General features: G+C 53.9%; 1 protein-coding gene across 3 annotated transcripts in view; it reads right to left on the bottom strand.

Moving 5' to 3' along the window:
- Positions 1 to 6,873: 6,873 nt before the first annotated feature.
- Positions 6,874 to 12,545, bottom strand: part of GRM4 (glutamate metabotropic receptor 4) — a 45,376-nt gene continuing 39,704 nt past the window's right edge. For all 3 annotated transcript variants that reach the window (XM_066982986.1, XM_048053700.2, XM_048053699.2), the window contains 2 exons: positions 9,518 to 9,764; positions 6,874 to 7,716 (listed from right to left, as the gene is read on the bottom strand). In XM_066982986.1, coding sequence (XP_066839087.1) covers positions 7,667 to 7,716; positions 9,518 to 9,764 — 297 coding nt within the window. In that variant the 3' untranslated portion in view covers positions 6,874 to 7,666. The remainder of the gene's footprint in view (positions 7,717 to 9,517; positions 9,765 to 12,545) is intronic.

Consider the following 12,545-nt stretch of genomic DNA (forward strand, 5'->3'; position numbering starts at 1 on the left):
CAACACAGTTCTCCATGAATTGTTATTCCTGGTCTTGGTGCCTTTGTCAACATCACTTACTGCATATGCAAATAGGACCATACTCCTGCAATTACATGGCAATCAGAGGCAAATTACATTCTCGCTGTTTACTTTCAGTATATTTAATTAATCTGGTTATTAGATGATTAATGAAGCTTGTTTGGTGAAAAACTCCTAGCATTTACAGCAAGAGCTCACACATACCCACAGCTGGCATCTTGCTCCACAAAACTGGGACGCTGTGCCCGAGACAACAAGTCCAAACCTTATTCCAGGGACCAGCAGAGCTGGGCTAAGACTGCAACCTAACCCATGGCTCAGAAGTGTTCAGGACTCAGGTTCTCCAGTAAGCCCACCACATCAACAATGCCAAACTGGTCCCTCTGCTCGAGCCAACCACCAAAATCAACCCATGGAGCGTGCAACAAACATGGTGAGTACAGAGACACCTGACAGATCTCTCCAAAGGGCTCAGGCTCATTTTTACAACAAAGTATTCAAAGACATTGGGGCAAGCACATGATGGTACAAAACAACAGCAATCTGTGCTATCTCTATCTCCAAATCCTAACCTTAAACTTAAAAATAAATATGACTCTAACGAAAAAAATAAATGGCCAAAAAATCCCCCAAAAACCTGCTAACAACAAAAGTATTTTGGTAGACCTGAACACGCTTTGGGAGCCTTTACGCAATCCCAGACACAACAGAACTCTGTGCATTTGCTCTCTCCAAATGCAAACAAACCTACCCCTAACCCTACCATAAACATAACCCTAATTATGTCCATGAAAAACACGTAAGTTGCCAATTTCTCCCATCGAAAAGTGCCCCCAACGAAAGCCTTGACATGAATTCCCTTTGGGAGCCTTTACACCACCCCGCACACAACAGGACTCTGCGCCTTCTCTCTAGGCCTCTTGTTGCCTCCTATCTACTGGACACCCCTCCGGCTCTGTCTTCCCTCTCCTACTGACTTCCCTGGACACCCTGCCCTCCTCGAAGCTCACTCTTGCTTGTATTTGGTTAACCTACCAATAATTAAGTGACATGTTCATCTATTATCAAATTGCTCTACCATGATCAGGAAAGAATGAGGAGAACTAATTAACGATATCACTTGCTTACTCCAGGTTTTCCGGTTCTTGTATGGGGTTCCCATAGCAACCAGTACAAAAGCTGATAATTGTGTGTGGTTTTTATAGGGTTTTAAGTGCTGTTCCTTCCCTTTGTTATCCCCATCAGATAACAAAGGCTCTGCGAGGAATGTGGCATAACTCCGGGCTCAGGAGAGGGATTTCTATGCAGCGAGGAGGAATGAAAATGTACTGCAAGTGAAGTGTGTAGGGTGACAGGTCCTACTCGTTCACTTCAGACTCCTGGAGAGCAGTTATCTTGGGAGGGGGTGCACAGTCTGAGGACGCACCAACACAAGTCCCCGGCCTGGTGTTCCTCTATCAAAGACTTCCATGATTCACATCAGCCCTGTCTCCACAAGGAGCAGACCTCTCCAGGGCGAACAGTTTCACAGGGGACTGCACCAATTTTCACAGCATCCCAGCAGACAAAGCACCCCGCATCAGAGGCTGTCTGCAGGGCCTCGGCTTGCTGCTTGCAGCGCCAGGACACACTGAGCACTGCGGGACTGGGCAAGTGCCCCTTAAAGGCTTCACCTCAGCATAGGCACGAAGGAAACTGGGCACACCGCAGTGCAGACATCAGCTCAAGCTGCGTTGAGGTCCCCGTGCTGGAACGCAGTTCAGCACCATTCACCCTCCATCCTGTCCCTTTTCCTGAGCACCAAGGCTTCTTCTGCTTTGTGGTTTTGACAAGGAACCTTTGCATTTAGACAAAGAATAAAGCCTGCGTTCAGATCTGAACTCTGCATCAGAGTAGAGCAATGTTTTAATGAATTAAGTATGTTCTAAACCAAGCGTAACTTCTTTGCACTCAAAAAATTGAGCAAGAATAACTTAAAGAAAAAGCTAACAATCCAACTTATTTCATCAATCTCTGGCTGAGAACTGGCCACAGGCCAATCAATTATCTCGAACTTTTACAATATTCAACTCTCCTCCAACAGCCAATTTCCAGGCTGTGAATTGTAGGTGAGTGGTTCCTCCTGCGATAGCCACCCTTTCATTTCATACCAGTTTGCAGCGCAGTGGCTTCCCCAGGACAATGCAGGCCCAGAGGCCATGCACAGCATTACACGGCAGCAAGGCACGATGCGCTGGCTGGCACGGTCAGTGCTAGTGCTGGGGGTTTTGGAGGGACATGGGTTGTTTGACATCCAGTAGCAGCATTTACAGACGCAAACACAGCCCAAATGGCAAGGAGTATCCACCAAAGGCTAATCCCAAGGGTCCAAAAAGACTGGGGAAAAACCTCCCAAAATCCAAACCCAGCCGCCCCCATCTGCCATCGGCATGCAGCAAAGCACGCCTTGTCACAGAGACCAGGTGTCTGCAGCTGATCGGCGAAGACCCAGCGTGCACGCAGATGTTTGCTGCGCATGGCAGGGAAGCCTTGGGGCTGGGAGGCTGCAGGGATGAGACCTCAGCTGTTCTGCTCCAGGCTGAACTCACCCTGCACTGCCTCCCCCCTCGGCTACCCCACAGCCTTTGCCCAGGGTGCAGGACCGAAGGATGCCGTGAGGGGAGTGATGCTGAGGACAGAGGGTTGGTCCCGCACACAGCCCACACACACACACTATGGCTATGCTGCTGCTGAACGTCACACACACAAAATCTGGGCCTGCAGGCACCTGAAGCTCTCACACCTCCGCTTGAGACACACCTTGCCACCATCCACAATAATGCAGGAGCCCTTCCTCTGTCTCTGGTCTACCCAGCATCCTGGGGAGAACATTCAAGCGAGTAGAAATCCCCCCTGCCCATCCAAAGCCTTCTCCTACCCTACAATTGTTTTCATTTCCCCCTTCCCCCCCCCCCCCTTCTTTTTTATTCTCAATAAAAACATAATTACAGGCTTTTAAAAAAAGCAAATTATAGTGACATACTTTAATTATCTCCAAGCAATGGAGGACTAAATTACACAGTCAGGGAATCGGAGGTTACCTAAAAATAAAAGCAAGAAGCTTCATTAAATGCTAATTGCAGCTTTTGCTGCTGAAGTGAGATTTCAACACAATCTGCCATTGACTCACTCGGCCATATAAGAGAATATTGCCACTGGGGACAGACCCTCACGTATGTGCCACACGCTCGCCTCCCAGCCATGGGCCCTGGCTGCTGGGGATGCTTTGCGGAGAGGAACCAGGCAGTCGGCTCGGGGGTGCTTCCACCTCCCGCTGGGGCCCCCTGTCCCCCGGGATGGCTCAGAGGCAACATCTGCCTCCTCAGCAGCACTGACACACTCAGCACAGCTTTCCAGCCTCCTCCCTGGCTTCCCACAATCCAGGAAAAAAAAAAATAAACCACACTCAAGGTCTCCATTTGTGTCTTCAAAGCTCCCCGTGGCCCCACGAGGGCCTGCTGCTCCAGGACAAAGGTTTCAGCTGGCAACGGCCCTCAGCAGGAGAAGCACTTTCTGGTTGCAGAGATGAGCTCAACCTGCTCGCTGCAGAGCTGGTCCCCCACGTAATGAACCGCAGCGGATGTCCCAAGCTCTGCTGCCTTCTCCTCCAAGTGCCATCGCACCTTGCTCCAAGCAGCGCTCCGATCCCCTTAGGCCAGACTGGGACCGCACAGCTCTGCCCACAGGACAGGGACCGGGTGTAAGCCTGTATTGGAGCAAGGGAGGAGCCACTCGTGCCGCATCCTCCACCTTCCTGCTCCAGCCCTGCTCTCTACATCCCCTTCCTCCAGATTTCCTTACTCAGGGGTTCTCCTGTGGCTTTGACAGACAGGCTCCAAACCCGAGCGGTTGGGGAGCAAGAGATGAGACTGAGAAATCTACAGAGAAGCGATTTATTTTTTTTTCCCATTTCCTATAGAGTTGGCCTAATTGTGTCACTAAAGTCTGTAATTTGCCTCTCACAGAACAGAGTTAATGACAGGCTCCACACTGCTGCCTCACGTACAGGCTGGGGCATGCATGCACACACACACATGGGGACCCAATGCACCACTGCCAGGGTGGTGGGACCCCAAATGCTCCCAGGAACAAGGGGGAGCTCAAGAGAGGAACTCCCCAGTGCAGCTGAGTGGGGGAGATACGAGCAGGGGAAACAGGGAGTTAGTGCTACACCAGGTTTTCTGCCCCACTTCTCAGCATGCCATTAAAAGGGAAGAAATGTACAGGCCAACCGCTTGGGGAACTCAAGCGGTTATTGCCATTTAAATTCAGCAGTCCTTCACGAGAATAAGGGAGAAAACAGGTAAGTGCTTTTAAGCTGCAAAGGATGCGAGGAGAACAGCAGCACAGATTTTGGTACAGGCACCTTATTAAACATTTACATGGAGTGCCAAAACCTAGGAATTCCCCCACCAGATCACTCAGTATCTACTCTGCTCCTCTTGCCCTCCAACGTGTTAAGCAGAGCTGAAACCCCATCCTAGGAGGTGCCAACCAGCTCCAGAACCTGCCCCAGCAGCAGCTATCACCTCTCTGCAGACAGCAGCACCAGAGCCTGCCTCGGTCTGCGTTGCTCTAAGTCCATCTCAATTGCTTATAGACTGCTCCCTTTTAATTAGCTTTCATAATCAAATAAGTGTCTAGAATTAAACGGCACTGTATCAGGAAATGCCACACAAGATTAACCAACCATGTTCAGAGGTCACTGCAACCGCCACTGAAACACATCCAGCACTGGGAGGGATGCAGGTCTGCTTAGCAGCACACAGGAACAGCGCCAGTAGGGGTAGGTTGGAGCTGATAAAAACGGGGCCAATTAAAATTCTGTTCCAAGACCAGCGAGGTTGGATTTGTGCAAATATTTTGCGTATCTACTTAAGAGCATCTTTATATTATTTAAGCCGAAGTCTGTAAAGAATAAGGCTGAATCACTGTAAAGCACACTTACACCAAAATAAGTACCCACATGAGGACTCTTTTGATTTAACACTCCATCAGATCCATCGAGAAATCAGGGTAGCTATTGTGCTTAAATAGGGCCTGATGCAAGAGGGGAACATGAATCTACTTGAAACTATAATCAAAATTTGGCCAAGGGATTTCTTCCCCAAGCATCAAAGGTGCCCGCTTCGGAAGTGCCATCCCAGACCCCACCACCTCTCACACCAAGCCGTAGCTCCTGGGGCCACTGCTCGTGCTGTGCCCCGTGTCCCCCTGCAGACCAGCAGAGGACAGACAAGCCTGGAGGATCTGCTGGGCGGCAGCACAGCCATTCCCTGGCCGCAGCCTCTCTGGAGGGCTCAGAGCATCCCTCCTCATAGGAGCTGCAAGGGGAGGGAGGAGAACGCTGTAATTAAAGTGGAATCAGCCTTTCCAGTCATTGTCAGGAAGAGGTTGGGGTGGAAGGCTGCTTGTAAAAACAGCAGAGCGGTAACAAAGCTGGGAATGGCACCAGAGACACCAGCTTGGGTTTTCTGGGAGCCCTCTGAACCAGGCAGCATTTCACGTCTGATCCGACAGTGATGAACGCAGTGGGAACGGAGCAGTTCTTCCTCCTGAGAAGCTCTTTTGACAAGCGTGATCTTATGAAAGTTTCGGGCTTTTCATTATATTTCTTTTTCTTCTTTAACTCCTGCCTTCAAGCCATGCTCTGTCCTCCCTGCATCAGCAGGGAACAGGCTTGGTTCCCTTGCACTGATCGATAGCTGAAGGTCCCCGCAGTACTCAGAGTGGCAGCAAGACCTCCCCTCCCTGGGGCACGCAGCCACAGGCACAGAGCTGGGGGCTGCAGTTAATACACAAATAGGTCTAGAAACATGCATAACAGTGGAATAGCTTCTCCTGGGCTCAGAGAGGGAATATATGGGTATCTTTGCACTGGTAAGAAATACACACAAAGAGATGGGAAGACATCCTCGCTGCTTCAGAGGTTGGGACACCACAAACAGCTCCAATGTCACTGCAGAGCACCTAAAGCAGCAAACTGCCCAAAAAAACGGAGCCAGCTCAACTCTCTGGGGCAGCAGCACCTTTTCCTGCCTCCTTTGCCCACCTCACATTTGCCCTCAAGAGAAAAGAGGGGCTTGGACCAACCTCTCCTTACCCCACACTAAACAAGCAGAGCCACCCCTTTCCAAGCGTCTTTCCACAGCACAGGGACAGAGACACCACCAGCAGCCACGCCAAACCTCCCCCAAAATGCAAAAGCAAGGCTCGGAACAGCCACCTACCTTGTGCACCGGGCCGCGCTGTCCCAAGAGGCAGGCGGGAACCTGGGGTAAGCAGGAAGGGCAGGGCTGCCCTCATTAGCTGGTGACTCCCTAATTAACCCAGGTGGGTCTTGGTGAGGATGGTGGAGCTGGCCCTGCCTCCAAAGGGAGAAAAAAAAAAGAGGAAATCCCTTCCTTTGCACTGTGCCATCCTCCAGCCTCAACCCACACCTCGGGGAAGAGCAAACACAAAGGACTCAGCCCTTTCTGCCCAATTCTGCCCCAATTCTTCTACAATTCTGTAGCACCAGCTACGGCGCGAGCCCTGACACGCTGTGCCAGCGTGGTGCTGAGCTCTCCTTCTGGCCCTGTCCCGGCCCCTCGCGAGGACCTGCACGCAGTGGGATGACCTGGAGGGGAAGGGTGCTGAGCCCATCCTGCCTGGGAGTGCTCGGCCACCAGAACCTTCCCCATTGTCCGAAACCAAGTCACCTCCTGGGGGCTGGACTGAACAGGCACCAAGAGACAGCAAACGCCGAGTGCAAAACCATGGTCTTTTATTAGAAATCTCCTCGTATAAAAATGATCATGCTCTACACAGTCATCGAATAATTCATAAACATCCAGGCACTGAACTTTGTATTTTTTCTTTTTGTTTTTTTTTTTTTTTTGACTGGTCAGTACATAAAGCAGACATATTTCAATCCATATGATCATCACGTACATTAATTAACCACCTATAGAAATCAGCACTTTGAACACAGTCTAGGTTTTATTTTATTTTATTTCGTTGTCTCTTTTTTATTTAAATTTTATGTATTTTTATTTATTTTTCCTTTTTGCAACATATAGAATTTGGTAGGATAAGGGAGAGTGAAGAGGGACAGAGGAAGACAGAAACAAAAGAAAATGAGGGTTAAAAAAAAAAAGAAAGAAAACAGAAGGTGCTGCACAACCACAAACAATCTCACAAATTCCAGAAAAGGGAAAATGTTGGGTCATTTTTTGTTTTCTTGTTTTTTCTTTTTTTTTTTTTTGCCAAGATACAGAAAAAATAAACAAAGCCTTGCTGCAGTCCATCAGCTCTTCCCCACACTTCGTCCCCCTTGCTCAACCGTTCCTCTTCCTCCGTGGGGAGGCATGCATCATCATCACGGTGGTCGGTGGTTTATTTTTTATTTGTTTGTTGTTGTTTTTTGTTTTTTTTTTGCTGCTGTTGAACATCATCGTCCCCAGGAGCTCTGCCCCCAGCCCGTCCAGGAGCAGGACCCCGCTGCCACCTCCCTGTCCCACCCCACTCCCCCGCAGCGCCGTGCCACGAGGGATGCGGCTCAGCTCCCCCCCACTTCGCGGCAGCCGCGGCCTCCCTCCGTGCTGGGCGGTTGCGATCCCTGGAGTTAAATGGCGTGGTTGCTGTAGCTGACGTAGGTCTGCTTGGTAGCCAGCGCTGGAAAGAGAGACAAGCCTCACGTGTACTGGGTGACAAAATCTGCCCGCCCTTTCTGGCTCCCATCCCGTGCCCCCCCATCTGGCCAGGGAGACGCTGGTGGGGACATGGCTTGGCGTTTGCTCGTGGAGCCGGCCAGCCCTGGCACTGGGGACGGTCCCTGTGAGGACCCTGAGCTGTGCCAGAGGAGCTGAGCCCCTGGGGGCTCTCTGAAGACAGATCACCACGAGGGGAGACCCCGGGAAGTGCCACGAGCCCCAGGATGCAGCCTCGTATTCCCATTCCCTTCCCTCAAGCTGGACGTTTGTCCACAGATGCTCCACACTCCCAACACCTCCTCTTGCCCCAGTCCTGCAAGAGCCTGGCAGAGCCAGGAAAACGCCCGATAACAATAACTCCTCCTGCTCCCTGCAGGGCTGTGCTGCTGCCCTTGGGCTGCGGGGCGGCAGCGTGTCACTTGCTTTTAGTGGCAGCCACAGGTCAGGGAGAGGAGGTGGCTCCTTGCAGCGCCCTGGCTCCTCTCGGTGCTCCGGCTGGGCGCGATGCTCAAAGAGACCTTGCCCCCAGGTCCCCACAGACCACGGGGCTCAGCAGGCACACAGACACCTCCAGCCAAGGACATGGAGCGAGGCACAGAGGTCAGGACACCACAGGCGGCACAAATGCATCCTTTACGAGCCCAGTGGGCTCTACCATCCACACGGGAGGGCGAAGACGCCAGCAGCTCCCCCTCGCAGCGCTCTGCGCCCACCTCGGTGCCTTGCTGACAAATGAACCTTGCTGGAGATTTCAGCCTGGTTTTCCCAGCTAACAATTAGGTAGGCCGTAAGAAATTAGAGCTGACAGAGCTATTTGTTAGCTGCGATGTTTTCATAGCCAATCTGCCCGTATCAAAGCCCTGCGAATTATTTATTCTGCCGTTTATTTCAGGATCCGTGACCCACCAGTGACAGGGCGACGAACAGACCCTCCGTGCCTCCCACCCTGGCAGCGATGCTGCGCCCAGCTTGCAGCCTTGGCACGCCGCTGCACACCCAGCTCCCGTAATCCCTATGCGAGACACATCAGAGCCGGAGACGCGGCAGATGGGAGGCTCAGCTCTCCCTGCTCCTGGCACGTATCAGCCTCGGGGGCTCCTGCTACAAGTCCTGAGGGGGAGAAAAATGCTGAGGGCAGCAGAGGGGAGGTGCCTGCAGAGCAGTCAGGCACTGGGACGGGTTGCCCAGGGAGGTGGGGGAGTCTCCATCCCTGGGGGTGTTCAAGGAGAGGTTGGACGTGGTGCTTGGGGACAGGGTTCAGTGGGTGACAGTGGTGGTAGGACCAGATGATCTTGGAGGTCTTTTCCAACCCTAATGATTGTGTGATTTCCCATTCCAGCCACCCATCAGCATTTCCCACGGGACAGCACACGTGGGCTTGCAGAACATCTGGAGGGAGTAGGCAGGACACATCCTGTCTCACCCACGTGGCTATGGTGATGAAAAAATACGCTTCTTGGGTGGAAATAAATTAACGGAGGGGAAATCTGCCCTGCCCATGGACAGGACAGTTGCCCTCCCGTTGCAGATAACCGGAGCCCACCACCATCCTCAGGGAGCACAGCGGTCCCCATGACGTTGGACACGGCCCTCCCCATGCTGTCCTCACTGCTGGAGGATGGCAGGGGGGCTCTGACACCTCCCTGCGCTGCCAGCACCGCCTGAGCCCATGCAGCACAGGACAGCCCAGCTGCAGCCTGCCGGCCAGCCAGGGCTTTGGGCCTCCTGGCAGGACCCGCTCCCCCCACCAGGAACCACATTACCTTGTGTTTCCAGATTTTCGCACAGCTCTGATTTGGCCTCTCCGTTGGGGCGGAAGCCTCCCTTCTGGGAGAACTTGTTGGACATGGTGGCCGCCGTTACCACCGCCTTCAGGCTCCGCTTGCGCTTGGGGACGTTCTGCTCCGGGTGGAAGAGGATGATGTACACCTTGGGCATGTAGAGCATGCCCAGGGACACTGAGGCACTCAGACTCACCGAGATGGTGAGCGTCGTGGTCTGGATGTACATCTGCGAGACAAAAGGGCACGAGCTCAGCTCACAAGGATGAGGAGGGAAGTGATCGGCTGGGAAAGGAGGGGAGGAGCAGGGGACTGTGCAAACTTGGGGTTAAATAAATGGAGCGGGGAGGCAGGACCGGACATTTGGGCAGTGTTGGACCTTAAACATCAGGCTCAGATTGTTGCATGGGCCAAGGCAAAGTACACGTGGAGAAGCCTGCTGCTCTACTTTTGCTCTTTCCACACCTGCAAATGTGGGGAAATACCATGCTGGCGCCCAACCCGCATTTTGGGCCCCTGGCACAGCCTCCCTGCACCAAGCCCTTGCTCTGCAGGAGCCTCCCCCCAGCAAGTTGCCGGCCTCCCAGCTTACAAACACCCCCAACGACAGGGTCCACGCGCCCTCCTGACCTTCCCCCTGCTCCCCAGCACCCACAGCACGCCCCACCAGCTGCGGGGCAGGAGCTCCAGCGCCGTGGTGATGAGCACAGCGAGGACACCGCAGCCACGGAGCATCCCGTGCACCCCCGTCCCCTTCCAACAGGTAATCCCCGTCCCCCAGCTGGCTCCCGGACCGTTGTCATGTAAGTCACATATTGCACACCGACGCTGCCTTTCTGCAGTCAAAACTAATTTCACGCTCACCGTCCAGGACTAACAGTGACAGATGTTTTGCGAAATGAAAGCCCATTAATCTGACTGTAGAATAATCCATTTCTCTATGGAAAGCGCTTGGCAGTCTCCTCGCAAGCCGGGGGCATCTGAAGCAGGCAGCAACAGGAGGCGAAGGGACCCCCCCCCTCCCTCCTCCCATCCCCACCTCTCGCCCATCCTCTCTCCGCCAGCATCCCCGCTCCCAGCTCCAGGCCCTGTCCTCTCCAGCACCCTCTCCCACAGCTCGTGGCTCACGTGGCGGGGCCTCTCCTGGCTGAGCAGGGAGAGGGCTCTGGGTCTCCTCGTGCCTGTGCACACACCATTATTTTTTATTCCAGCTGCGCCCAGACGCCGGGGCGGATTCACAGATTGCTAACAAGGAGGCTTAAAGCAGTTTCTGAACGTTATCCCGTAGCTGCTTGGCGGCCGGGGTTTCTTCTGGAGTTATTCCTCGGGTGGAATTTGGTGCAGAGCTGCAGAGCTGGTGCGGGCAGGGGGCCCCCGGCTCCCCCGCTGCATGCATTCAAGCTCAGGCTCCTTTCCTGGAGTCTGTGGAGCAAGAAGGTGGCGGGGGACAGAAGCTGAGCACAGAGGGGCTACCGGGCTCTGCAGGGAGAAGGTGCGTGGAGGCAGCTCTGTCCTGGGAGTGAGAGCTGGGGCAAAGCCGCAGCTCCTGGCCTGGGCTCTTGTCCCACCCCAGGGCCTGCAGGACCTGGGCGCAACCATGCAGAGAAAGATTTTGCTTTGTTCTCCCCCTTCAAAAGCCAACGCGCAGCCCTCAGAGTGTTCTGACCTGACCCAAAAGAAAAAAGCAACAAAGCTCAGTCTGAGTCAGCCAAGAAGTTTGGTTTGTCCCCAGAATAAAACCTATTGCTGTCACATGCGCTGGTTTGTTTGTTCCACCTTCTCTCTATGTGCACACAGAGTCAAGTTAGGCAGATTTTAGAAATAAAAATGTCACTTCATCAGGAAAAGTCAAAACATCTCTCTGTGCCAGAATATCTCCTCTTTTTTTTTTTTTTTTTTCTCTCTCTCTCTCTTTTTTCTCCTTCCCCCCAACCCCTTGCTTCTCTTCTTGGCTGAATTCTTTTTTTGGCTGAAGCTCTCCCGACTTTTCTGCAAGCACCCAGGGCCAGGCTCGCTGGCAGCGAGGGCAGCACGGGGACACCAGCTCCAGGCCCCCCCGACCCCTGCCTTGGGGACCAGCAAAGCTCGGCGCAACGCCCCCGACCCTGCTGCGGGGCACAGCCGAGGCTCAGCAGCCCCCCGCCGCCCCCCCACACTCTTGCTCCTCAGCAGATGCCTTTTGGAGGAGCCTCGCTTCGCAGTTCCCGTATTTTCTGCCTCTGCACACTCCCACCCATGCCTCGAGACTCAGAGGCGTTTCGGTGGAGAGGGGAAGCAGCCGAGCTCACGCCTGACATCTCCGTGCACGCTCCCAGCCGGGGCCACGTCCCCAGCACAGCCGGGGGCTTCCCTCTGCCAAGACCCCCCAGACCCCCCCCAGCACCTCTGGGGTCTCGCAGGGCCACCGCAGCTACCTTCAGCCCAATGAGCCATTTGGCAGAAACTGCCCTGGTTTTGGTAGCTGGCGCCAAACTACCTGGTTTTGGTAGCACGGCCAGCTCGGCATCACGTCACAGCAAGCCCCTTCTTGGCCCGCAGAGGAATATTTTTAGCCTGGAGTCCAAACGCGACGACGGAGCACTTCACGGTTAACCTCCCGATACGCCAGAAAACGACCATTTCTCACCGTTTCGGTTCCCACTCCCACAATTGGCTTCCAACCCGGGGCCCCGCTTCGCCCCCCCCGTTAATGGCACTTGAGCAGCCTCCAGAGCCCTCTGAAGCGTGAGCTGCGGCGGCAGAGGACGCGACGTCTCCGCCTCAGCAGGACCTGCTGCTCGGCGGGGTGGCGAGGAGCAGAGAACGCTGCCCACTTCTCCCTCAGGATGCTGCTACGGCGCCGAGCAGGGCAAGCAGCCGAGCAAGCCGCGCTCGCAGCATCGACTCCTGCATTTTCGGCGGGTGCCGGGGAAGGGAAAACCCGCCCGTCCCTTCCCCAGCAGCGCCAAGCAAACCGCTGGACGCTTCTCATTTGTCCTCTCTCCCTCGCTGAAAGCAAATGTGATAAACA

This window comes from Anser cygnoides, chromosome 25 (assembly GCF_040182565.1).
Source record: "Anser cygnoides isolate HZ-2024a breed goose chromosome 25, Taihu_goose_T2T_genome, whole genome shotgun sequence".
In the NCBI taxonomy this organism is placed as follows: Eukaryota; Metazoa; Chordata; class Aves; order Anseriformes; family Anatidae; genus Anser; species Anser cygnoides.